Raw genomic sequence first — 27,834 nt, forward strand, 5'->3', positions numbered from 1 at the left:
TGCTCAGAAGATTCAACATGGTCAAAGGAATTAGTTAAAAGGAAGTTGAAAGGAGAATCAGGAGAGACAGATTTCTTTAAGATACATAGAAATATCAAACTGGCTGCTGCTAAGATGCTGGGTTAGAAAAATTCTCAGCTTCTTACATTCTCAAGAACAAATAATCACATTGTTAACAGTATACTGCCCCTGATGGTTCTAAGGAATTAGCTGGTTGTGTTAAAATCTCTAAGATAATGCCCTTATTAATTACATTTGTTCATGCTTTACTATCTCTTAGAATAACCCTATAAAGAGACTTGTCCTTTGCTTGATTTGTTGCAGATTTCAATGCCACACCAGTGGCTTGAAGGAAATCTCCCTGTGAGTGCCAAATGCACAGTGTGTGATAAAACTTGTGGCAGTGTCTTGCGCTTGCAAGACTGGCGCTGCCTTTGGTGCAAAGCCATGGTGAGTTAATCGTACCCATTGGGCCTCTATGCATTTTTCTTTTTGCACTGTACATATGCTTTCTGCTAATGCCACCCGTTTAAAGGGAAGGTTTCAAATTCATTCCTCCAAAGAGATACCTCTTCTTCTGACTTGGATTTTGTCTAGCCAATGGCTTCTTTATAAAACGCTTTTTAATGTTTTAAGTGGCTTTGATCAATTTTTAGCCAAAGTGGTATGGGAAACTGGACAGACCAAGTGTGTAACCATATATAGTATCTTCTCTGAATTTCAGGATACTATCCACTGACTCTACAGTGGGAAGAAATCTCCCATGTGGCATCCTGCCAGGAAAATCTCACTGTGTTCAACAAACAGAATTAGATTACTGGAAATCTAGGTGCATGTAAATATGAACTGAATCTTTCAGATAGCAGAATTTGATACCTAAATGTAAGTTTTTCTTACATTTGGGAATCAGTTATTTAAGAGCCTGGCTTGATAGCCTAGTGCAACAGAATTGAATTTTTTTGAATGTCTCACTTGTTCTTAATAGGAAATAATGAATTTCTTTGCTGGTTTGCACACATGTATCTAGCTGGAAACAAGCACCAGCAAAAGAGGCAAATAAACAACAGCTATCAATATAAACAATTATGTTTCTGAAACTAATGTTTTAGGGTTGTCCTGAGCATTATTATTTTTTAAAGAATGATTTTAATGAATTAATTTTCAAACTGCTTTCAATTTAATTTTGAACTAGCATTCAGAAATGTTTAGCACAAATGTTTAAATCATATGTTAAGATCAGGGCTGACCCTACTTAGCCTCTGTTCTGACAAGATCAAATTAGCCAGGGCTATCCAGATCAAAAGGTACAACAAAATAAATAGAACTGATAAGAGTTTGTGAAACAGATGTATATCTTCTAGGCATTAATTATTTAGGCATCAGTTCTTCAAATAACTCTGTGTTCTTCTTTATTTCCTGTGCCATTTTAGTTTCTTGGGCTTTCAAATAGAAATCAACAACAAAAAAAATCTACCAGTTAAGGCAAGACTTTAAACACTTTAAATGATATAGTTTTGTTGTTCCAGGTACACACCTCATGTAGAGACTTGTTACCAACCAAGTGCCCACTTGGCCTGTGTAAAGTATCTGTCATCCCCCCTACGGCTCTCAACAGCATTGATTCAGATGGTAAGTATCAGATGATGCTTCTTGGTGTTAGCTTTGCATCCCTCTCCACTGTTCTATTGTTTCATTGGCGGTGTTGGTACAACACAAAAAGCTGCTATCTCATAATATAAGAACGAACACAGGACAAAACCTTCCTGCCTTCATTATTTTATTTTCTTATTTATGTAGATTGCAAATTAAGAGGTCAAAAGATTAACAAGGGTTCGCCATCTCTTCCACTCAAAGATATATTTGTTTTTAATTAATCTAAATGTTTCTACTTACATTTGTTTTGTTGCAGCTTATAAAATAGACATTTCAGTAAACTTCTTGATAAAATCCTGGCATATAGTACAGCTGAGTATATGCAGATCCATTCTCAAAACTGTCCAATAGATCAAAGGGACTGTGAGCAAAGTCCTTTTTACAGAATGGATGTTTCATTCTTCTCTCTGTCTTCTTCAGCCTCCTGCTCCACCTGAAAAGCTGCTCCTGAGGGTTGGGGAACTCTTGTAAACATCATGGGATGCAGCCCAGGGGGCTGTAGCTTGAGTGTGAAATCTGCTGAAATCACAGGCACACACCCTCTTACGTGAGCAAAAATACCTTTGGCTCATGCAGTGGTATCTTTAGGCTCCAACCCTGTGTGTATTTATATGTATATTACAATTCTGATGTATTTCATCTTTAATATATATTTAGAAAACCTTGGAAGTCAGTCCTGGTAATACATGGGACAAGATGGCAGCATATGAACATACTGTTTGCCTGCCCTGTTGTGCTGTGGGCTGCTAGCCACCCTGTGACAGAAGAGCTTAACCCGTTCTTGGTTTTCCACACAGGTTTCTGGAAAGCCACTTGTCCCCCATCTTGCACAAGTCCTTTGCTGGTATTTGTCAATTCCAAAAGTGGAGACAACCAGGGTGTAAAATTCCTACGAAGATTCAAACAATTGCTGAATCCTGCACAGGTCTTTGATCTCATGAATGGAGGACCTCACCTCGGGTAAAAGCTGTTATCTTGATGTGTAGTTATTTGGAAACAATACGTAAATTCCTCAGCATGTTCTGTTTCCCTAAGGTAGCAATGATTATTTTTTTATTTACCGAATTTAGATCCTGACTTCCTGCCCAAGGTGGCCAGCAATGTAAAGCATACGTGATAAAGTACATTATAAAATGATTATAATAAACCCTTCCCCCAAACATACTTCATTAAAACAACTTTTAACATAATTTCAGGTGTTCCTATTGGGCATTTCTGATGGGGGTTCTGGAGGATACATAATATCAGATCACTGGCCCAAGCCAAAAGCTTTGGCAGAAGACCTCTGTTTTACAGGCTGTAAAAAAAAATTCTTCCCAATTTTTAGGCTTGACCCGTAATATTAATTTAGCATGTAAAAATTGATTCAACTGATATTGTTGTGACATTATGCACCACCTGCAGAAATGGGAGGTGGCATGGGATCCACTGTAACATGAGCAGACCCTAATACAATCCAGTAAGGGGCAAAAGAACCCAAGAAGGGTAGTCCAACTGCAAGGAGGTTTCTTGAGACTTGTGTTGAATTTCCTTTGCCATGATGTTGCTGCTTCATCCAGACTACTTGTTGTGTGACACAGGGGCACCAATGCAGCCCCTAGCACAGGCCTCTGTTATCTGCTGTAGATGTTCTCGGTACTTAATAGGAGTAATTGTAAGGGCTCGTTTTTGTGTCTGCATTGATCGCTTTTAGGAACTGATGTTTCCTCAGTCCTTTCACCAAAATTCATGGTGCCATGCTCAATAAGATTAGGAAGCATCAAGATTTATCTTTCCATAAGCAGTTTGGAGGCTGCTAAGTCTAAGGATTGATTCCTGATGAGATTTTTCTTACCTCCCTGCAGCCAGTTTTCTACTAGACGTTTTGTTGCTGGAGAGCAATTAATGTTTCTCTGTGTCTTTGAATGACTTAGTTTTGTTTTCCGTTAGCATTTTGTAGGCTATATCCTCCTTTATGCATTTATGATATTTGTGGGCTTGTGTTTAAAGATCTTGCTTCCTTAAGAACAGGCATGCTCATGCAGAATTTCCTACCTCTCTGTGATGCGAATAGATCACTTGTGTAACCGGCATAACCCATAGAAGGGATTTTAATTCTTAATCACATTCACTTCAGTAATAATATGTTAAATAGCTGGTCATTTCCTCCCCCCCCTTTCAGTCTGAGGAAGAGTCGAAAGCTCACGCCTTGAATAAATCTTTGTTGGTCTTAAAGGTGCCTTTGGATTCTGATTTTGTTTTGTTGTCCCCCCTGTGCAGTTTACGTTTATTCCAGAAATTCGACACATTCCGAATTCTGGTGTGTGGTGGGGATGGAAGTGTTGGATGGGTTCTCTCTGAAATTGACAGCCTCAGTCTCCACAAGCAGGTATGTTACCAAAGTATTTTTCCTGCTTATAGAACAGGACAACATCATGTCACACAGTTTTGCCAGAAATAATAGAGTAATAAGGACAAACCAAGATGTTATATGGACAACAGATGGTGTTTGATTTTTTTATTTGCCATGTAATGTGAAGGGGGATGGGGAATCTATAAGGGACAAGCCGCTGGGAAAGGGTTTGCTTTCACCTATAACTGCTTCCCTTGTATGACCATTTCCCCCAGGGCTCGGTTTTAAAGAAAAATGGCCTCTTTAAATCCATCTGTGAGGAGACTATGCAAAATATGGAGCCATTCATCTGTAGGTTTTCACCATGCAGAAACCTCCACCTTTAACCATGGCTTGTTAACTCACATTGCTTTTATTGCAGTTTGCTGTTCCATGATGGGAATAAGAGGGGGCTCAGTGGGGAGCCTCTGCATGAGCAGCTTCCACACAGGTAGATTTAAAGTGGCCTTGGTTATATAAACAATATGTAACCATGAAGGACCTATTTTCTTGGAAGTGAAAAGTACTGCATCTGTTGAACTTAATTTCTTCTGATGCCCCCCTTTACAAGGCCTGCTTGAAAAGGGTGATAGCACCACCAGGTGGTGAAAAATGAAGCACTGAACTTTCACCAGTGATGTGGACAGATTTGTGCTATCATCAATGGATATATTGCAAGTGTTATTAGAACTGATTCTCTCACTGTATTATAGCTTTTAGTAACAGGGAAGTTTTATTGCCAGATATGATTTGGGTATTGCATCCTAGTGATGGTGATTGTTAGTTCCATTAATGTATACAATGGCTTTCTAAAGTTAAAGCTACTTATTTTCTTAATTGGCGGTTACACGAGGAAGTGAAATAATGAGAACAGTGCAAGGAGATAGATGAGACTGTGAGCAAATGCAGTCAATGTTACATTTGCCTAATTACAAGGAAGGCTAGGAGGAAGTGTTTGCAGAAGAGGCGGTTTTGAGGTGTTTTGAGTAGGAGGAATCTGCTTAAACAAGGATAAGAGAATGCCTAGAGTAGATATTCTGGGAATAAGCTCCATTATGCAAAATGAGAGAATGAAAAATTAAGATGTTGAAAGGATATAACTGAAATATGGATGGCATATCATTTTCACACAGTGACTGGTATGCTGGAAATAAACTAATTTTGGGAGGGGAAGGCTAGTAGATTATATACCCCTTTTAACTATCCATTGTTTGTAATCTCTTCTTTGTGTAGTGTCAGTTAGGGGTGTTACCTCTGGGCACAGGCAATGACCTTGCTCGTGTACTGGGCTGGGGATCTGCTTGTGATGACGACACCCAGCTCCCACAGATACTGGAAAAGCTTGAAAGGGCCAGCACCAAAATGCTTGACAGGTGAGTGCTGCTCCAAGGTGCCATGACCAAGCACCTGATTTTCACTTGAAACCTGAACATTGTGTCACTTCTTCAGAAGTGCCTTCTGTGGAAGGCAGACATGATCCCTGACTTGCTTACATTCTTTTACTTTTTATTTGCATTTATTGTAGCATTCTTCTCCTTGTATCTTAATTTCCACCTAGAGAGGGACAGAATTAGAAGTTTCCGAAGCTGCCAGAATATTATAGTCTCCATAAGAAAGCCTGAAAGCTCCTGAAATACAGTGGTGAAATCTGTCTGTCCTCATAATATACCCCAGTTCTGTATGTGCATTAGCAAAGCTCAGCTGCATTCCCCTACAGACTGCTTGAATTCAGTTAGAGTCTGTAGGATTTAAGTAGCCTAAAAAGTTTGTAGTTTTACGCAAATAAGTTATATTCCTTTTACAGGTAAGTAAAAGGGAATTCCTGGTGACACTATTATTATATGTTTGGGTTCTATTATTTGTTTGGGTTAAAATGTATATATTCATGACAAACAACATGAATTGGGAAATGGTTATATTTTTTCTGCTCTGGTTCAGTTCATTGTGCTGTGAGTGAAAGCAGTCTTCAATATGTGAAATATAGAAAGGCTAAAGATACTGTCTGTATTTGATTTTTTTTTCTTTTTTTCTTTTTCTTAGCATTTTATTGACTATCTGTTCTTTAGAATCGGACCGTTTAACAAAAAATCATGTTCCCTAGAAGACTCATGCTGTGCATGTTCCTATTATGTCTTGATCGTAGAGGGGAGGCCTGTTTAGATAGTATCTGTCCCCTTCTTTTTCATTCATTTTAGACCCTTTCCATTTGGGCTGTGTTTGAAGGGAAAAGGCTGAGCAGGAGAGATACCCTTGGCCATTCTGCACCTGAACTGAACAAGTCAAAATGTCCTACTTCCCATGTTCATGTTTTTGAAAGCATGGAGGTAGTTTGGAGGCCACTAAACCTGCACTCCATCTGGAATCTGTTACCTTTCATGTCAGTTTTTGGGTAGGGCCCATTAAAGGGCTATGACAACCAGCACCAGATTTCTTTAAAACACTGTGATGATTCTTCTTCATTAGGTGGAGCATCATGGTGTACGAAACAAAACTCCCTCGCCAAGCATCCGCTTCTACAGTTGCTGAAGATTTCAGTGAAGACTCTGAGGTAGACAACATTACAAAAGCTGAACAACTCAGAACTAGAGAAATTACACAATGAGGGGGGAAATCAAATGGGAGTGCTATGGGGAGCTATAAAGGAAGGGATGGCCACTAAGTAAAGGGATGTGCATGGAAATGGCTTGGAGTTCCTAAAAACAAAAGCTTTTTCAGAGTTCCAAGACAGCAGTTATTTGCCCGTCTGATACCATTGTGGTGTGTTTGCCAAACTTACCGTGGCATTTTGGGAGAGCCAGCTTGGTGTAGTGCTTAAGAGCAGCGGCTTCTAATCTTGAGAGCCGGGTTTGTTTACCCACTCCTCCACATGCAGCCAGCTGGGTGACCTTGGGCTAGGCATAGTCCTGTTGGAACTATTCTCACAGAGCAGTTCTGCCAGAGCTCTCTCAGCCTCACCTCCCTCAAAGGGTGTCTGTTGTGGGGAGAGGAAGGGAAGGAGATTGCAAGCCACTGAGATTTTTTCGGTTAGTGAAAAGTGGGGTATAAAAAACAACTCTTCTTAAGGGTTCAGCATAGAATATGCTGAAATAATGACTGAGGGTAGCTTAGAACAGGGGTAGTCAACCTGTGGTCCTCCAGATGTTCATGGACTACAATTCTCATGAGCCCCTGCCAGCATTTGCTGGCAGGGGCTCATGGGAATTGTAGTCATGGACATCTGGAGGACCACAGGTTTGACTACCCCTGGCTTAGAATATAAAATAAATAATTACTACAGTATTATATATTGTGAGGACTCTGGAATGAGCAGTTCTGAAAATTACGATACTTTAATTGATTTCTGAATATCACAAGGTGCAGCAGATTCTCTTCTATGAAGATTCCGTGGCTGCTCATTTATCCAAAATCTTGACATCTGACCAACACTCAGTGGTCATCTCATCAGCCAAGTGAGTATTCAAGGGGATATGATTAAATGCAACAGCCAGTCGCATTGTGAATGGTAGGCATATGGCTACTGCTTTTCTCTCTGTTTTGTTTTTTCTCTAGGGTGCTCTGTGAGACTGTGAAAGATTTTGTGGCTCGGGTAGGCAAGGCCTATGAGAAAGCAACAGAAAGTTCTGAGGAGTCAGAAGTTATGGCCAGAAAGGTATTTAGAGGCTTTCAAATAACCTGTGTGTAGAAGGGTTAGTTGCTCAATTGTCATCAAACCCTTGTGCTTTGTGCTCATAGTGTTCTGTTTTGAAAGAGAAGCTGGACTCTCTTTTGAAGACATTGAATGAAGAATCTCAAGCGTCAACTTCTCTGCCAAACCCACCGCCTACCATTGCTGAGGAGACAGAAGATGGTGAAGGTTCTGGCGGTATTTGCGATTCCTCTAGTGAGCGTTCAGTGGGATCATCGTGCACTGCCCGTCCTCAGATATTCCGGCCACGTGAGCAGTTAATGCTAAGAGCAAATAGTCTGAAAAAAGCCATTCGTCAGATTATAGAGCATGCAGAAAAAGGTAAACTTTGGGAATCATGAATATATTTCAGGGGGAGCTTGGAAGTCCATACGTCCTTAATTTCAAAGACATAGTGGAATCAAAATTTGTTTGTTTTGTTTGTTGGTTTGTTTATTATATTTGTATGCCGCCACTCCCAGCAAGCTGGCTCGCAGTGGTTCACGTCATATAAAATATACCAAAAATTTCAACTATTTCGACATTCGCTAATGCAATAAAATCCCCCTAAAATTATACTGCTTACAAAACCCCTACAACAACAATTAAAACAACAATACAGTTGGTGTTTAAACAATTAAGAATCAATGATTAATTACTATAATTTTATTAGGATTTTTCTGGGGTGATAAGATCGGCCACCACCACCCCGCCCCCAGGTTCCTGGACTGGGTGCTAGACCGTGTTCGGAACCACTAGACGATCTACTCCCCCCCGGGCTACATTATAAGTAATATGGATTGTGTACCATTCTGATGCCAACGCATTGAGACTTTGGGGAGGACCCATATGTTTTAACCACCATTGATTTTGTAACTTTTGGGATATTATTAGTATGATGTTGTAATGTTTTGTGCTATGCTTTTTTGAGTGTAAACCACCATGAGCCATCTGTGTTTGGAGTGGCAGTATAAAAATGTAATAAATAAATAAATTGTGGCTCTGGGTAGCCATATTGTATTGTTGCCCCTGTTCACCCTTAGGGTATAATCAGGTCGTTTTCCTCTGGAACAAACACCAAAAGGAGAGGAAAAAATTTGAACTGGAACCGTAAAAACTCAACTGATGAGAGTCAGGCGCTTCAAATTTAACATTAATACAGACATTCAACCTTTGAAGATCTTGACTGTCATCCCTGGAACCTGGTGTTTACATATTCTTGCTAATCTAAAATTATTTGGGCCCTTTAAAAACAAGTAAGCAAGCCTATGCACTCTGGAAAAGCCATAAAAGAATCCTTCCTGTATTGTTGATCTTAAGTTACTTGATTTCTTCAGTACCATGATAGTTATGAAAGAGTGTGCCTTGACTTTGCCACTGTTTCATTGTTTAGCTGTAGATGAACAGAACGCTCAAACCCAAGAACAAGAGAGCTTTATCCTGGGCCTCACCGCCACCGAAGAGGGGAAGGAGCTGAGGAATGAGAATAAAGCTTCATTGCAGTCTTCACACTCTGGCAGCTATGGATTTCCAAAAGGGAGAAGCCATCGGAAAGGTAAAATCTAAGTTTCCTGGGGGACTGAATTAGTAAGAAACCAAGCAACCACAGCCAGTGTCGCTGTAAGCTCCTTCCTAGCATCAGCATTTTATTTTTACATTACCGCAAAACCAGAGATTTCTCTGTCAAGTTGCACTACCCCTTGGTGCATCATCTCAGTCAAGTGGCATAGCTTCGAGCCTCTCCCTCAGCTAAAAATTCTTGAGACAACTTAAGGTAGTGGTTGAGATCTCAACAGTAGGATTAGAAACATGGCGGAAGTTGTTGATTCTGCAATTCACGGTAACTAGCTTCATCGTCATAAACGTAATTCTATATTCTTCCTTTAAATTATTGATCTTCTTTACTTTTTGTACTTTTCAGTTATAAAATGTTTTGCATGCAAGCGAGACAAGACTACTTGGATTGATGTGTAGGACAAGATACAAAAGCTCCAAATACATCAGCTCCCTTTCAGGAGCTGCAGGCTTCATGATGGCTGTGGAACTGTAACATTTTAAGACTAGAAGTCCCAAATATTTAAACCACGCTCCCCCCCCCCTCCCAGTCTCTTAGTTTTGCAAGTAATCTAGTTCTTGGTAGAAACGTACCCTTGATTCACACATAATTAACAGGGGCTTTAATGTTAGTTTTTTGGCTCCTTGAATGCACATCAATACCAATTATCAGTGGAACAAATAGTCAAGTGGGTGGTTTGTATCAATCAAAGAAACAGCAAAGCCAGACTTCCTTCCCATCTCTCTCTCTCTCTCTTCTTCTTTTGTCCTCTAGCCTGTACAAGCTAATAACTTGGAATATATTCAGATATAAACTTCAGTCTCTTAATGTCTGGAGAGTTTGTTTCTTGGAACATTTTTTGCTGGTCGAAATTTTTTTTTAAGAGCAAAGCAACCATTCCAACAACAGGAAATTGCAAAATAAGCCAAAGCTGCAATGCTGTCAGTTCTGTGTTAGGGAATGTTAGCTGCTCAGTGGGTATATTTAGCAGCTGTTCTGCCCTGTACCATCTATCGCCACAGCAACTACTTTGTGAGGTGGTTTAGGCTGAGGGAGAGTGACTAGCCCATAATCACCCAGTGAGCTTCCGTGGGCTCAAAACTGGGGCCCCTGATTCTAGTCCCAACACTAACAATTGTACTTCCACTTCATTCTGATGAGCTCCTAGCTGGAAAGTGGTGACACAGCGCTATTTATTTATTTGCTTATTTATAGTTACATTTCTATACAGCCCCTTTCAGTAGTACCAACTTGGGGCAGTTCACATCATTTAATAAAACAAGATAAAAATGAATAACCTAAAACAATTAGCACAGTTAAAATTATTCTCAGCATCAACCAAAGAATAAAGTTTCTGCACTACCACCCCAACTCCTTTGAGGGTGGGTTTTTGGTTTGTGATTCCACCGTCTCCTACTCTGTTTTATTTATTTATTTACTATTATTACAGTTTCAGTAGCATACTAATGGTATTTGTGGTTTGTGCTGATATCTTACAGTGATCAAGTCTCCTTGTGAAAGATTAATAAGTAAAGGAGGTTTATCAGTGGGAAGCTCTGCCTCTCTTCCCCCCCAGGCAGGAACCCGGGACAATTTGCCAATGCTGAATGCAAAGATCCTCTACCCCAGTGAGTACAACACCATTACCCAATTGAGCTCAGCTAGAAGTGACAAACAAATGAGCTCAACTAGAAATGATGAAGGTTGTTCTGATCCTTCCCCATTGGGTTCTCACACGATTTAGGTTTGCTTTGGTTGATCATCAATGTATGAAGGTTGCTTTTGCCCAGAAATTGATGCATGCCTCTTTGCTTTGAGTAACAGCCCTTGCTTGTTCATACAGTTTTGCTTGTATTCAAAACCAGTTTCTCAAGTTTTAGCAGGTCATGTGAGTAGCAAGTGTTGAAACGGCTACGTTTTCCAAAGGCCGCACAACGCAACCTTGAAATCCATTTCTGTTCCTTCTCTAGTGCATTCCCTGTTCAAGAGCATGAGAGAATTGCAATTTGGTACAAACCAACTCGAAGGCTCTTCCACACTTTCCATCCTTAGGGAAGCTGGTCCCATTTCAGAGCATTAATCCGTCTTCCTGCTTTTTAAATTCATGTTTAAAGGACTGTATGGAAAGTTCTTTCCCAAATGTGCAGAATTTTCTCAGTATTTCATTATATCATAAATAGAAACAGTGTGAGGATGTCTTTGATTTTAAACTGCTGCTCTGTAGAACAAGCCTGAAGTTTTTAATAGTCTGAAGTCTTGATTTCCCTCCATTGTTCAGCAACAGTATAAATATGCAGTAATAGTCATGCTCCAGAAATGACATTACTTGTAGAAACTGCATAGAAGAAGAAGAGTTGGTTCTTATATGCCACTTTTCTCTCCTTCCCTTTCCTCTCCCCACAACAGGCACCCTGTGAGGTAGGTGAGGCTGAGAGCCCTAATATTACTGCTCGGTCAGAACAGCTTTATCAGGGCTGTGGCAAGCCCAAGGTCACCCAGCTGGTTGCATGTGGGGAAGTGCGGAATCAAACCCGGCTCGCCAGATTATAGGACTGCACTCCTAACGACTACACCAAGCTGGCTGTTTTGCTAGTTACAAGTACATTCTATCCTGCTGCACATCATAAATTGCATTTCATTTCCTGTAATTTTTCTGTTTGGTAGATATGCGTGCTGGGACATCTGGCTCTCTACCTGGAGGATCTGTTATCAGCCGGTTGTTGATCAATGCAGACCCATTTAACTCTGAACCTGAAAATCTGTGAGTATTCAAAGAGAAAGGAAGGGATAGGTCATTGCCTTCTAACATTACATTATTGATGAGGAAATAATTTCAAGAGCAAATAAAAGAGAACATTCCTTTGGCAGCAAGAGTATATGTATTCTCTAACAAATTTAGCCTTGACATTATTTGGATTATTCTGAAAATGACAAATGTGAAAACAGCTTTGTTCAGCTCCGGCAGAGATGTCTTGTCCTAGAGTTCAGATGAACATGCAAGTAAGAATAGATTCTGACTATCCTGATGTCTGCTCTCATACACATTTATTTTTTCAGCAATGACAGCTGCCAAGTTAAGATTAGAGGGGAAACTGAAGTTATCTTCTGCCGAGGAGATATATAAAACTTTTAGTGCTCAAGAAGAAAAGGGGGCAAATTTAGAAAAGTTTGAAATATGATTTCATATCCTAGCCTCCTGATTCAGCATTAAAAGGCAAATGGAAATCTAAGTTTTTATCAAAGTAATCAGCCCTTAGAATCAGACAAACACAACTGAGGCTTCTGAATACATGCAGAAGTAGCTAAGTAGAAAAGAAGGACCATGATGATGGCCAAGCATGCTGAAGGAGGCATGGAATGCTGGGGACAGCTGAGTGTCAATTAAAGGAAGAAAACAGGGGAGAGGATCAAGTCTGTCTAGTATCCTGAAGCTGGACATTTAGATCAGAAGGAATTTCCTATATAATATTTACCTTCTGATTTCAGTTAATCATCCAAAGACTTCGTTCTTAGCTTTCCAGTTTTATTTTTGCTACATTTTTCTTGGCTGTTGGCCTCATGGAGACATAATTCTGGAAACTCCTTGGATTTATTTAATTTCACCTATCCAGAAAACCTACTTAAGGCAATTTACAAGTAAAATACTGGATTTCATTTCTGTTGCTGATAGTAGCATGTGAGGGATGTTGAAACGTTCTGCCATGTTGAGTCAAAGTGTCTGCCTTGTACTTCACAGTGACTGCTACGTAGAGAAATGTGTAATGAACAACTATTTTGGAATTGGATTGGATGCAAAAATCTCTTTGGACTTCAACAACAAGCGCGATGAGCACCCAGAAAAGTGCAGGTAGGTTATTCATTGAGGCGCTCTGAGCCTCTTTAGAAACTGCATGGCTTGTGTCAATTGTAGTTAAGAATCTGTTTAGAGGCTCATCGGATTACTTGCATAGATCTCTTATAGTCACAGTGATCAGTGTCCGTGGCTCATTGGGAAGGAACTGGACTACACTGGATATCTTATGCCTTCGGATTGTTTGCAAAAAGCAATGAGAACTGGATGCAGCAGTTTCTGTTTGCTTCACAACTGCTCTGGTGGATGTGCTCATAGAGCTGCTTTCACTTCTAGAGAACTAGAGGCCATGCTGGTCAAAGTGGATAAGGCACCTGTCTGAACTGTGTTCTTACTGATTTAAACACCTGTTCTGAACTCTATTTTAGTGGTAAGCTTTACTTAATGCTACCTGCCCTAATGTAATCATATCCCTGAAGACCTCGGTATCACTCTAGAGACCAGGACCATAAAGTGTGATGCCCATTCTGTACTTCTTGGTTAGAAGTTATAAATGAATAACTGTGATGATTTGCATTGCTGCATTGTACAGTAATTCTGTTTTTCAAGTCTGTGGTTTTTCCTGTATAAACAAGCCATAGTGCATGATATTCTTGTTCCTTGAAAAAGTCTTGCTCTAGGAAATTGGATTCAGGTTTAGGGATGTACAGCTTGGAAAAAATCAGTATTTTTCAGATCTGAGAATTAGGAGCTAAAAAATACCAGTGTTCACAGTTTTATACATTCAAACAACCAGTTTGGAATTCAGTTCTGGGATTGGCGAGAGGTGTTCTGATAGTATTTGGCAATATTATTCCTTATGGAGAATATATCCAGAGGGCTGGAAGGGCTGTTTTTTGAACTAATAGCACCAAAATCTCAGTGGAGCTGCTAGTGCTTGTCCTTTAAATATCCCCCCTAATTTCAAGTGAATTGGACAAAGAGGACCAATGCTAGGAGCCCCTGAAGGCATCTCCAGCCATCTTAAATTGGGGAGATGCTTTTTGCAGGATAAAGAATAGCCAAATATACAAGAGCAAACAAAGCAAGCCCTGGCCAGAAGCCTCAAAAAACAGACAGAATCAGCAAAAACAAATTACCAATGCAGAACCAGGGAATACTTCCACAACAAGCCTAGGATAATAAATGTGCAATCTGAGAATCTAAATCGATGTCAAACCAGAGAATCATCCAACCTGTGTAGAATTGCTATTATAAACCCAGCATATGTAAAACCAGAGAATCTGAGCCAGAATGCAAACCAAAAATTGAAAGCAATGTTAAGGTCAGGTATTCTCCACAAAAAGCAAACCTGATAAAAAGCAATTCACACAAAGAATACAGTGTTACAAGACCAACAAAAGCTGTTTAAAAGGACAGAATCAGCATCAAAACAACATGACAATCCAATACCAAACCCCAGGAAGACACAAGAATCCAGGGAGTCTTAAAATGCAGGCTTTCAATATTTTCAGTTATTCCTGAATATTTACAGGATTTTTCAGGACCCATTTCCCAGTATCCCAAAAAATCCTGGATACCATCCTGAGACCTGAAAATATCCAGAAAATACCAATAAGGTATTTTTTGTTTATATATTGGGATATATCCAAAAGTACGTTCCTATCAGGTGTTTCACTGACTTTTTCTTCCTTTGAGCATAAGAGACTGTAGTATGTGTTGTGGGTTATCACATTCCATGTCTCCTTGCTTTCTCTTATCAGAAGTCGTACAAAAAACATGATGTGGTATGGAGTTCTTGGGACTAAGGAGCTGCTACACAGAACTTACAAGAACCTGGAACAGAAAGTTTTGCTAGAGGTAATGGATTCCAGAATTGTCCACAGCCAGTTTGCCCTTCAAGTTTGATTCTCCATAGTAAGGCAACAGAAATCTGTTGGATCCCCCAATATATCTTGCTTGCTTAATCAGTGTGTGTTAGCAGTTTGCTTAAATGCAAAGCCTGAATACATTAATCTACTATATTCTGCTGTTATCAAATTCTTTTTTCTGTCTTATAAAACATAAATTGTAGACTACGTGTAGTGAAACTGAATGGTTCTGTGCCTGGTTACTTAAACCTTTTTCTTACTTTGAGTATTCAAAAGCTCATTTCCATTCATTGATGATTACCAGTGACTGATAGTAACACCAACAGAGAGTCAGGCTAGATATCTAATCTGAACCTCGTTCTAAAGTGCAGATAAAAAAATCTACACAATAAGACCAGGGACAAATTTGGACGAATTTTGATAGAGCCCCAATTTTCAGGAAAATGTGATTTAAAATATTTAACTGGTTTACCCGCTTCCCAAATATAAATAATGTCTGCATCTTTAAAATGTTTTCAGAATTCAGTGGATAAAACAGTGGATTCAGTGGATAAAACAGAAGTACAGGTATATAGGTATATATAGGTATATAGGCAATAAACCATACTGAGCCCATTAATTGAAAATTATACATATATTCAAATAATATATGCAAAAGAAGATAACAGCATTTGATGTGGTCGATCATGAGATTTTGGTTTGCCGTCTTGCTGACCTGGGGATAGGAGGTATGGCCTTAAAATGGCTGACCTCCTTCCTTAAGAACAGGTCACAGAGGGTGGCAGTGGGGGAGAGGTTGTTGGATCCCTATTCACTCTGAATTGAGCATCTGATATATATAGTGATCCCTTCTTCCTTATCTTCTTTGTACTTTTTATTGTAAAATCTGAACACCTTTCATACTGTTACCACTTGCAGGCAGAAGGGTTCATTATGTATATCATGTACAGGACAATTTCCATGCAGGCTTTCTCATAGTCTAAAAATGCTTATGGTCAGAAACTCAATGGAATTTCAGTATGGGTTTCAAAGAACCTGTCTTCCTTATCTGAGGAATTGGTAGGAAAATTAAGAAGGACCAGCACTGATGTCTTCTTGAAGATATCTTGTTACTGATAAATTAAGACCTTTTCCCTTTGCTGTATCCTTAGAATATCTTTGCTTCATTCTAGCATGGACCATGTTTGGAGACAAGAGTTTCTGATTAGAGAATTCAGTATTGTCCTACTCTGGGCCATTGGTTTCTTTCTTTATCATTTGACAGGCAGGCAATCTGCTGATTAAACCTGGAATGACTTATGGTATAAAAATTGTCTTTGTATCATGCAGTGTGATGGGCGCCCAATCCCTTTGCCTAGTCTCCAAGGCATTGCTGTTCTCAACATCCCCAGTTACGCTGGCGGGACCAACTTCTGGGGAGGCACCAAGGAAGACGATGTGAGTATTTCTGAGTCTTTTGTTAATAAAAATGGGGTAGTCTTTGTTTCATATTTTTTGCTTTGTACAAAAATTTCTGAAGCAAATTTCCATGTACCTTGAGAGCAAGACAGTCTTTTGAGTCGATAAGAATGCTGTGATGGATCTGTAAAGTAAGTGATAAGTTTGTAACTTTATATTTGTCGTAGATGCGATCGGAAGTCTTTCCTTTATATATCTGTGCTCTTTTCCCCCCCTCTTAGTATTGCATCTTTTAATCTTCCCAAGAAAGATCTATTTTAAAACAGAATAATGCAATGTTTGACTCATGCTCACAACTCTGTTTTATTTGTGACTAAACAAACTCTTTGAGCAAACAAGAACTTTCAGAACAGAAGGAATGCAGGGAGCAGCCACCATTAGCATCATAAAAATTGTGGGTTTGTTCATGGAAAAAAACCCAAAAGGATATAAGTGAATTGCGGTATATACTAATTTATTTTCCCGAGCCTCTTGGGGCGCACAAGCCTCTTGTGGTGCCGGGTGGTAAGGCAGCTGACATGCTGTCTGAAGCTCTGACCATGAGGCTGGGAGTTTGATCCCAGCAGCCATCTCAAGGTTGACTCAGCCTTCCATCCTTCCGAGGTCGGTAAAATGAGTATCCAGCTTGCTGGGGGATAAACGGTAATGACTGGGGAAGGCACTGGCAAACCACCCCGTATTGAGTCTGCCGTGAAAACGCTAGAGGGTGTCACCCCAAGGGTCAGACATGACTTGGTGCTTGCACAGGGGATGCCTTTACTTTAACTAATTTTTAGTACAAAAGTATTTATACTTCATGTATGTTGTTGCAGAGGCAGCTCAGTCTTGGAGTGATTTTTAAATTGAGGGCCTGAAGAAATGGCCAGTCACTGAGAAGGCTGATGAGGCAAGACTCACTCAAGCCAGTCCCATGGTCCCACTGTAGTGGTGGCTGCTCTGCCAGGTTTATATAGTTGCCGTCCTACCCATTTCCAGCATAGCACCTCAAGAAGTACCTTAAAGACCAATAACACTTTGGGGGTGGGGGGGAATGAGCTTTTGAGAGTCCACACCCATACCCCCAAAATCTTATTGGTCTCTAAAATGCCGTGGGACTTGTATCTAGTTGTTCTACTGCAGTCCAACACAGCTGCTCTCCAAAAGCTTCTTTCAGTATCATGGGAATTCCAGTTCCACCCACCAATCTCAGTATTATGCTGGCAATAGTTTCTCCAGGTCCCCATGCCTATGGGTTAATATGTGCCTCCCCAGATTATTTTCCCCTTGTAAGATAGAGACATCCTGTACATTATTGTGATGAAAGAAAACCCAGTACCCTTGAAGCAGAAGCTGGATTCCTTTCTCTTCTTTATTTTTCCAGACATTTACAGCGCCATCTTTTGATGACAAGATTCTCGAAGTGGTAGCGGTGTTTGGTAGTATGCAAATGGCTGTGTCCCGTGTAATTAACCTTCAGCATCATCGGATTGCACAGGTATTTCATCCTTCTGCACGTTTCGCATGAGGTGGTATCTGGTTCTTTTCAAGAAGTATTGACTGTTACGTATATACAGCAATTGTTGCAAAGACTAAGGCTAACAGAAGCAGTGATCTGCAGCATTAGGCACGGACTGTCTTCTAAATGTTTCTCAGATGTGTGGTTTCATGTTCTGACTAGCCACAACAGTCAAATGTCTGGTTGTACAGGAGGAATGAGACTGTGGAAATTAGTAATTGCTGTGGAAATGTTTGGCATGTGCAAAACACATTAGTCTTATGAATTAGAAGGCATATAACAGATGAATTTCTCACAGTGCCGGACAGTGAAGATAGCAATCCTGGGAGATGAGGGAGTTCCTGTGCAAGTTGATGGCGAAGCCTGGATACAGCCCCCCGGATATATTTGGATTGTGCATAAAAACAGAGCGCAGACGTTAACCCGCGATAGGGTAAGAGCAGCTTTCTTACAATCTGAACGTAGCAAACCATACCGATAGTGTGGTGCAGTATCATGCTTGTCTTTGCAGAAATACACAGGTATGACTACATGCATGCCTCCAAGATATGCAGCATACAGCTTCTCTTAAATGGTCACAGAAGGCATGGAACTATTTGATTTGTCTTTCAGGCATTTGAGAACACCTTGAAGTCCTGGGAAGACAAACAAAAATGTGACCTTCCCAGACCTCCCTCTTTCTCGCTGCACCCAGAGACGATATCTGAAGAAGAGTCCACTCAGGTCAATCAGTTCTGCCAAGCAGCAGGAGCTCTGATTCACAGGTAGAGGGTCTTCTTTGTTTTCTGAATTCAAGTGGGGCAAGGGTCATAGCAATTTGGAAACTCATCCATTTCCCTCCCCTTTTCTACAGCATTCGAGAAATAGCTCAGTCATACCAGGACATGGAACAAGAACTTGCTCACGCAGTTAATGCTAGCTCCAAATCTATGGATCAAGTGTATGCCAAATCCAAATCTGCAGAGGTATTACCTGGGTTCTCTTAGTTTGCTCATCTTGTTCCCATTGGGTGGATGCTCTGACTGGCTTATTTTGTTGAAGGCTGGCTTGTAACATTCACTCCTTATGCATTTGTTCATTTGACAGGGCCTAAACTGCAATCTTGTTGTGGAAATGATGAATAATGTTAAAGCGTTGCATAATGAGACGGAACTGCTCCTGGCCGGCAAAATGGCCCTGGTAAGGAATAGTTTTCTGTAAAAGTGTTTTGATATTTCTGCTGGTTTTCTCATCCTTGTTCCTTATTGTGAAGATCATTTAAGATTGCCACTCAGTTTTGACTGTAAATATTGTGATACCATCCTTAAAATATACCCTGCTTAATTCAAATGCATGTAACATGCCTCCAAATTAACAATAATGGGCTGAATCTGATTTACCTAGTGGCTGGACTGTGATGTTACCTTTGATGGAATTTGTAGGGATTGTTGTTGGTGCCATTGAAAATGGTGTAACATAGTTTCAGGAGCAGTGTTTAGCATTCCTTAATGGTTCCAAAATATTTGGAGGCGTCTGATTGCATTCCTGTCAAGTTGTTGTCATTGCTCTGTTTTCCAAAACAAGACTGCCCTTTAGCACTTCTGCATGCTTCTAGCATTCACTTTGTCTGAAACAAAAATGATTTGGTACTAGGCATGTCCATTTTCTACCCAGACGACAGATGGACAGAGCAATCCTGTGTTGTGCCTGTCCTGCAGCACTACTAGTTGCTTCCCTATGGGGATAGTTATGTGGTTTCTGAATGGGAAAAGTGTGTGGCCATCATGTGAAATCAACCAGCACATAGGTTGCTGGTGCTTGTTGCATTATAAAGGCAAATGGCAGGATTTTTTCCCAAAGTTTACAAAATATCAAGCAGCAAAGCTGAATATATTCCCAGAACGGTTGCATACTGACAATTAGGGGTGTTCACTTGGCTAATATTTCAGCTGAATAAAGATGTTGATGTTTTTCATGGTCCCCAGACTCTGGTGTCTGTTTTCGGACCTCCTATTTACAGTGACAGCATAGGGAGGGTCATTCCATGAGACATCTGAAGAAGTAAGCTCTAGGGAATTCTCACAGCTCTTCACTGTGCTTGTGTGTCTCTGTTGCAGCAGCTGGATCCTCCACAGAAAGAGCAGCTTCTAGCAGCCCTGACAGAAATGGACTTTCACATGAGGAAGTTAGCAGATATTCCTTGGCTGTGGCAGCTCATGGAGCCCAGTGATGAAGAGGTAACTTGTAAAGAAAACATTCCCTATAGAGAGGACCTAGTGGGATAGCTCAGTGAGGTACAAGGGATGGGTGTTGATACTTTATTCTTACCAAGGTCCTTAAGCTAATGAAATTAACTATATTGGGCTGTCATGAATTGATCAGGAATAATGCAATTTCTCGTCACTACACTAGGGTCCTCCTCTACTGTTATATTAATTTTAATAAGTTGAACACCGCCCCAAGCCTTTTAGGGAGGGGTGGTTGATAAACCCGATTATCAAGAAGTTCCTGACAGTTAGAGCAGTTTCTTAGTGGAACAGGCTTCCTCGGGAGGTGGTGGGTTGTCCATCTTTGGATATTTTTGAACAGAGGCTGGAGAGCCATTTGATAGAGAGGCTGATTCCGTGAAGGCTCAAGGGGGTGGCAGGTTACAGTGGCTGAGCGATAGGGTTGTGGGTGTCCTGCATGGTGCAGGGGGTTGGACTAGATGACCCAGGAGGTACCTTCCAATTCTATGATTCTATTATTATATTATTCCTTGTTATGAAAATATTGTGCTGGCTGGAGATATACAGATTACTAGAATTATGATTTCTGATTCTTTTTAAATTTTATTTATTTGCTGCAGAACCAGATGTTGGACTATTCAAAACGCAGCCGGAGTGGCAAGTTTCGTCTAGTGACCAAGTTTAAAAAGGAAAAGAACAACAAGAACAAGGAAACCCGTAGCAGTCTGGGATTGCCGGGTACCACCTGCCTGTGTATTTCCCCTTCGCCCCCCTTTCCCATGCATACGCACATGCACGCATGTGTGTTACCTTTCTGCACAAAATGCCTCTCCTATGACTGCCATCTGCTTCTTTCTTCACTCTCTTCTGAGTTTACCCGTTTAATTTACCTTTAAAGGTATCTGACATTCCATAACAGAATCATATTTTCTGGGATGTCTCTTGAGGCTATATAATAGTAACATACTGAGTGGCTACTCCCAGATTAAAAAATTGATTGCACCCTCCAAGGTACATATCATTCAGAAGGTACATATCGGAACATATAATTCAGGATCTGAGAGATGCTTAGAAGTCAAAGGAGCTGTAGGGCCCATCCGCATAACTCCTGCTCTACTATTGCTGATGCTGTTTAACGTGGTTAATGATTTTCTCTGATTGATTCATTCCCAGGCTCTTAATCAACGCTCATTCATAATTATCTGTGGATCCTGCATCACCTTTGGTGCATCCTAAACTTTAATTCTGTCGGTTAATGTGATGTTAAAATTAGATCTTCAAATCAAGAATCAAATAGTATTAAAACACATTCCTTGCTACTGGGTTGATTTGTTGGCTTATATTCCATTTTATGAAGAATTTCTGTCTTTAATTCCTGAAAGAGCAGTTTATCCTTCAGTGCTAATGGTATCATCCTCTGTATTGCTGATTTTTTACAGCATATCTTTTTTTCTCTGCACTGTAAAGGTGTTATTCTTGGTTTTGCTTAGAGACCAGCAGAGATGCTATATGTGTTGATGACCAGTTCTCCTTCCCTATGCAGGCAGAGGACATTATATGTTTAGAAATTATTTATTGCATGAATGAATGCGGCTGAATTTTGCTGACGCAGAACATTAACATTAAGGCATTGTTCACAATACAAGGATGAGAAAAAAAGTATTAACTCTTCAAGTTCCTCCACTTATGGGAAGAGCTATAGAAGCACACAGTGTCTCAGGATAACTGGGGTAAAGACAGGATTTTTTCCTCTGAGCTTTTCTGCACAGTGAGATTGGAAAGGTTTTAGAGTTGTTTATTTTCACTCAGGCCTCCTTCATTGCATGTAACCCATTATACCTGGGCTACCACATTTACTGGACCATGGGATTTTCCCGACCTTGTAATTCTGTGGTATTTCCAGGGATTATTTTTCTCTGGGTGTTGAGGGGGAAGGCTAAGAGAGAAGTCACACAAGCATGAGGCTTGCTCCTAGTCTCACTCTATAGAAACTCTAAAGGGTATGTACGTCTATGAACATGGCCACATTTTTACAAAGCACATATTATTTTAAAAAAATATTTAGAACTTTTTACTGTACCAGTGAGAGTATGAAGAATAAGAGCCATCCACATTGGCTGGATTCTTTGATAATTTTGTGCTTGTCTGTTCTGTTCTTGCTTACATTAAATTGCATTAAAATTATTCTTGGATACTATAATAAGCATCCAGTGGTCCAAGATAACTCAACAGAGTTGTATTTGGTTTTTAAAAAAAATCAGCATCCAGAGCAGGAGTAGTCAACCTGTGGTCCTCCAGATGTTCATGGACATCTGTGGTCCTCCAGATGTTCGTGGACACCATGAGCCCTTGCCAGCGTTTGCTGGCAAGGGCTCATGGGAATTGTAGTCCACGAACATCTGGAGGACCACAGGTTGAATACCCCTGGTCCAGAGCACTTGGCCTCTAATACTATCTTCCACTTTTAGTTCTCTTGGTTTGGAGGGGTTTTGCACCATATTTCTTTTTCTTTTTTCCCCTGCTGTGAGGTTAAGGTGTTGTTTTCAACTCTCATCACGTGCTGCTTTGGCTTTTGCTGGTGGTCACCTTTTCTCACTGTCTTTCCTCTGGGCTTTGGGTACTCAACACACTCCTGCTTTTCCATCTCTGACAGTTCACCTCTGGGGAACGGAGGAGGTTGCGGCCTGGCTTGAGCATCTCAGTCTTTGTGAGTATAAGGATATCTTCATCCGGCATGACGTCCGGGGCTCTGAGCTCCTGCATCTCGAACGGAGAGACCTCAAGGTACTTTCATGAGCAACTCATCAAGAGTAGCCATCTGCATTGTCACGGCCATTTGTGCTGACTATGCTTGGATCTCGTGTATAGACTCTCCGTTCTAGGTGGCTTTAGACAGAGTAATAAAGTAAAAAGGACAGAGTAACAGAATATTTTACAGGTATAGATTAGCTGAGTCAGATTAGGAACACAGTTCTTGGGCCAGCATCCAAATCTTCTAAAATTGACCACTCAAGTTGTAGATCAAGCGTGCAATTCACCACTGTATTCTAGAACATTTTTAACTTCTGAATGCTGTTCCTTGACTGAAATCATCACTTTTCATAATGTAGAAACTTATATTAAATGGAATTGAGTAAATAGCTGTATTTTAGGTAAGGCAGATAATTGAGGAAATATGGAACACTGCCACCGACAGGTATTCAGACTTTGACTTTTCCTGGACAAATTATAAGGCAATTTATGGGCAATTACGGGTTGCTCAACCAATCAATGTCCATTTCAAGATGGAGGCAACAGTTCGGTTCACATTCCAGTGTGATAATTGTTCCTTATAAAGGGGAACCCATTTCTGTTGGGTGGGTTGATGTGTTGTGGATGGCTCATTGACTAACTTGTGAGCAGAGAGGCCGGCGTTTCCTTGGTGCATAATTTCCTGACCTCAACTGTAGGCCTGGCAGAACAGCTCTGTCTTGCAGGTCCTCCGGAACTATTGAGATATAAATTCATCTTTGAGGAATACAAAATTAGGTCCAATAAAATATGCAAAAGGTCCCAGGTTTAATCCCAGTCTCTCCAGTTAAGAAGATCCTGGCATGGGTGGGGCTGTGTCGGGCTCTGGAGAACTGCTGCCAGTCAGAATACTGAGATAGTTGGATGAATGGCTTGACTCATGTGTTCCAGTGCCCTGCTAAGCTTTTATCTGGCACCGCCATTCTGTAGTGCAGTCTGTGTTACAGAAACTTAATGCAATTCTGCACTGGTACGAAATGTCATTCTGACACATTCTGATTTTGCAGATGTCTTCAAGTTTCATGTTTCCTTGAGCTGTTTATTTGGTACATGAGATAACTGAACAGGTTTTTGTTTTTTTTGGTGGTGCTTGATTTATTTTCTGTTTCACTACCTTTGTAGTGCTACCTTGGTTCCTCAGCTCTCTACAAATCTTCTGGGGTGCAATTTCTGTTAGCTTGCCTTGAACACTTAGTCATTGATTTGAACCTAATGATTTATTACTTTTTTCAAGTGCTTTAACCTAAGTGCTTGGCTTTAGAAATATTCCATTTATCACATTTTCATTTTTCTCAACTTCATTTTTTTTGTTTGTTCTTATAAGTGAGCTGTGTAGTCTACGGCTGATAGGCTGGCCTCAGATTATTTTTCATGTTATTTTTCAGGACCTTGGAGTGACCAAAGTGGGCCATATGAAGAGGATATTGCATGGGATCAAGGAACTGAGCAGGAATATTCCTGTCAGCGAGGCCTGACTTCTGTTTTCAGAGCCTGTATGTATCATTCCCATTGATGTCTGCAAAACTGACACCTCAAGAAGCGGATTTTCTCAGAATTGTTTGCATGGACCCGCCAAACACTTGCCAGTGTCCAGAGCTCATATCTAACATCAAGGTTTTACCTTTCTGTTGTGAGGTACAGCACTCCAACCTTGCATTCCAAAGCCAGTGTTATTTTGCTGTCACCAGCCACCACTTTCCTCCCTTCACATCTGAATGGGGACACTCCATGCGTGCCAAGCTCAGTAAAACAGCCTGTGGATTTTGCAAATTTTGTGCACAGCTGAACATCCCAGCTAAGCACAGAAGCCAATATTTTAAACTATCCTAGTATTCTGAATATTGTGCCAAATTTTAAAAGAAATGAAAGCACCTGTTCATGACACATGCACACAAGACTGTCAAAACGGATCATTGGGGTGAAAAAAGGGTGTGTGTAGGAGAACTGTATGGGGTGGTTTAAATAATAAATTCCCCCAGATGTGCATATACACAATCTTTGTCCAAAGCACCAACTTGTTTGACGTTAGGAACTGATTCCTCTCAGTTGGTGCCAGAGTGATATATAAGTGTAGTTTCTCTTTCTGCCCTCTCCAAGGATATGATTTTGTCACTAGGTCTAAAACGGTGTCATCTTCTAGCTCTGTAATGCTTGTAAATGTGGAAGGAATGGGATTACATGATATTCTGGAGGCTTGCACCGAATGCTTAGAACATCAAGTGCCTACAAATACTGAAATATCCCAGAAGCACATCCAGAATGGGAGAATGTTCTGATTCCTGTTGAATTTGGGCTTTTCAGTGCATAGCCTCTGATTTTAACAAATTAAAGAAAATAGCATTGGCATTTCTGGAAACACTTATGGAGGATAACCCACTGTTGAAGCTTGGGTCCTTCTGTGCATGGGTTTAGGCAGGGTATAATATTTATTCTCTTTCCATAGCTGTTTCCCAAATTTTATGAAAACAGAGCATCACTGCTTGAGATGTACACATTTTTCTCTGTTTTAAGAGAACTTTGGCCAAATTTCTTATTAGTGTAACTTTTCAGAATCCTTCAAATTTTACCTTGGTTGTCTAGTATTGTTTCCTTCTGACTCTTATTTTACAACAGAGGATGACATGGTCTTATTTATAAAAACAACAGTTAAATCTGTACTATAATTTTTTATATAAATCAGGGTTGGGTTGCGGACAACTCCTTAAACTTGAGCCCAACATCTCTGGCTCTGTTCCATTATTGTATGCAGGGATGTTTGACCTTCAAGGTACAGATTACTCATGTTATTTAGGATTCCTTGCACACAGTGGAGCATTGTGAAATTCAAGGCACATGCTGTTAAACTAGCATGCTCACCTTCCACATGTTCATTTATTAGGATACTAATAAAATTCTGTGTAAGGCTTGATGATAAACCACCATTAAATAGAAGATGGTAAAGATTATTTCTGCACTTTATTGGTGATAACCATAAGGCTGCCTTTCCCGTTTCCTGGTGAACACCTCAGGGAAAAGAATCACTGTGTAATAACTTTGGGGAAAGATATTGGGGTGGGGATCTCTAGTCCTTTAATTGTGTAAATACTTGCAAGGCTTGCTCTTGTGCGTCTCCCAAAAATCTCATGTGGAATTATTTTTTCATGATCGGTCTTGCCCTAAGAGGGAATAGCTCAAATGCTATGGAGGCCTTTTTGCCTGTAATGCTGTGAGGCGGTATCATCATCTGGTTGCATCTACTCTCTTCAGTGACTTCTGAATTCTGTAATGGCAGGTTTTCTCACAGAATGAGCTCTCTGCACATGTGATCCTCTTTGCAATGCACCACAGCATATTGCTTTGTAATGATCACTAGATACCTTGGACCTTTGGAAAGTGTTCTTTTTCTCTGCTGGGCAAAAAAATGAGACTTCTGTTTTTGAGCTGAACTTTTGGATTCATAACAAGAGCTGATTTAGGCCTAAAGCAGATCCTAAATATGTTATGTGCCACAGTCTCTTTTGTGCACCATATACATCATAAAAAGATGCCAGCACAACATTGGTGTCTAGTAGTGTTACCAGTAAATGGCTACTGCTAAGCAAGACGAATGAAAAATGATAGGTGAGAAAGGCATACTTACATTTGCCATGGCAAGCTGGACATCGCACTTCGGGGACTTTAGAATTTCAAGCATATTTTTTATGATTTATATAAATAAATATAAAAGATATAAAAGAAAGGACATAATGCATAAAATAAACATTTCCTGGACACCAGTTATTTTGCACCATTAAAATGTACTCTGAATTAGAGGGAGAATGGTATTCTCCTTAGGGAAATATAACACAATTTTGGATGTCTTGTGCCCTTTTTTGCATGGCACTACACTGGAATATTACCACCTAGTATCTTCTGTTGGGTCCATTGCATTCATAGGGGGTATATTCAAAGTAAGTAGAAGAATAAATTCATCCAAGAAAGTGTAATCCTAAACACCTTTGGGAAAAAATAACATGGTCTAGTGTTTGTGTGTTTTTAAATCTGAAGTTGCTCTTTTGTGCCCAAAATATCCACCTCCAGTTTAATGCCACTATAAGACTCATACATGAATGTACAGCACGGCCATATGCATGTTTAGTTGGAAATACTTTCCACTGAATTCATTGGTGCTTACTCCCAAATAAGAATGCCTAGGGTTGCAGCCAAAGTTACTCATTATGTTCCATTCTAGTAGGTATATTCATCTTGTTGGTCTGTGGATACTCAAGAAGTAAAAATGCCACTAGCTCTTGCATCTCTAATAGAAACTGTAAAGAGGCATTGTGCCAGTATCTTGAAAAGCTCTGACCATCTAAATCACGCTAAAATTGTTTGAGTATTGTTTAAAAATTAATATAGTGTGAGTGATAATTGAAAGACTGTTTACACAAAGTACCTTGTATCGTAATGGACATGTGATGTACAAAAGAAAAGAAAAGCAAGAAAATTGTTTTTATAAGTCATTTGATGTCTGTATTGTTGCCCACCAACGGCTGTTCCTCAGGGGTGTTGTGACCATTCTGGTGACCTGTTAAAAGCATAGGGAAGCATTTCAGTCCTGTACAGTCTAGGGAAGAAGGTTTGGTGCCTTAAGAATGGGACCTGTTATTTATTATTTTAATTTATACAGTGATTACAATGGAAACACCTCTTGTATGTACATATTTTGCAACTGATTGGTGTAAATACATTGTTCTTGTATATAAAGAAAATCTGTTTCTGAGCTTCCCTATAAAGAATTTGTTGTTCCATTTATTGAGATTATCATAAAATACGTCAGCTAGTCAAAAGGAAACCAGTGTTGATCTTCCTAAAAAGTTAAGAGATACTGGCTCGGATCTTGTTTACAATTTGTGTTAGATACAAGGAGGGGGAAGATTTTTGCCAATTCCCCCTTCCCTTATGAGACCTCTGATTCCCCCCACCCCAATTTCTCCTAGGAGCAACATATGGGTGGGCATT

The 27,834-nt window shown here is 40.2% G+C and overlaps 1 protein-coding gene across 6 annotated transcripts in view; it reads left to right on the forward strand.

Moving 5' to 3' along the window:
* The window catches only part of DGKD (diacylglycerol kinase delta), a 76,093-nt gene extending 48,482 nt beyond the window's left edge, over nt 1-27,611 (forward strand). For 4 of the 6 annotated variants that reach the window (XM_077349312.1, XM_077349316.1, XM_077349314.1 and 1 more), the window contains 24 exons: nt 325-450; nt 1,527-1,629; nt 2,451-2,613; nt 3,913-4,021; nt 5,258-5,397; nt 6,488-6,572; nt 7,379-7,473; nt 7,574-7,673; nt 7,757-8,030; nt 9,082-9,243; nt 10,743-10,871; nt 11,908-12,004; nt 12,980-13,090; nt 14,797-14,893; nt 16,234-16,341; nt 17,723-17,836; nt 18,156-18,290; nt 18,470-18,621; nt 18,711-18,822; nt 18,944-19,036; nt 19,954-20,073; nt 20,685-20,802; nt 22,718-22,848; nt 24,240-27,611. In XM_077349312.1, the coding sequence (XP_077205427.1) occupies nt 325-450; nt 1,527-1,629; nt 2,451-2,613; nt 3,913-4,021; nt 5,258-5,397; nt 6,488-6,572; nt 7,379-7,473; nt 7,574-7,673; nt 7,757-8,030; nt 9,082-9,243; nt 10,743-10,871; nt 11,908-12,004; nt 12,980-13,090; nt 14,797-14,893; nt 16,234-16,341; nt 17,723-17,836; nt 18,156-18,290; nt 18,470-18,621; nt 18,711-18,822; nt 18,944-19,036; nt 19,954-20,073; nt 20,685-20,802; nt 22,718-22,848; nt 24,240-24,329 (2,964 nt within the window). In that variant the 3' untranslated portion in view covers nt 24,330-27,611. The remainder of the gene's footprint in view (nt 1-324; nt 451-1,526; nt 1,630-2,450; nt 2,614-3,912; nt 4,022-5,257; nt 5,398-6,487; nt 6,573-7,378; nt 7,474-7,573; nt 7,674-7,756; nt 8,031-9,081; nt 9,244-10,742; nt 10,872-11,907; nt 12,005-12,979; nt 13,091-14,796; nt 14,894-16,233; nt 16,342-17,722; nt 17,837-18,155; nt 18,291-18,469; nt 18,622-18,710; nt 18,823-18,943; nt 19,037-19,953; nt 20,074-20,684; nt 20,803-22,717; nt 22,849-24,239) is intronic. The other 2 variants (XM_077349313.1, XM_077349315.1) reach the window with 2 other exon arrangements.
* Nucleotides 27,612-27,834: the final 223 nt, after the last annotated feature.

This window comes from Paroedura picta, chromosome 8 (assembly GCF_049243985.1).
Source record: "Paroedura picta isolate Pp20150507F chromosome 8, Ppicta_v3.0, whole genome shotgun sequence".
NCBI classification, from domain to species: Eukaryota; Metazoa; Chordata; class Lepidosauria; order Squamata; family Gekkonidae; genus Paroedura; species Paroedura picta.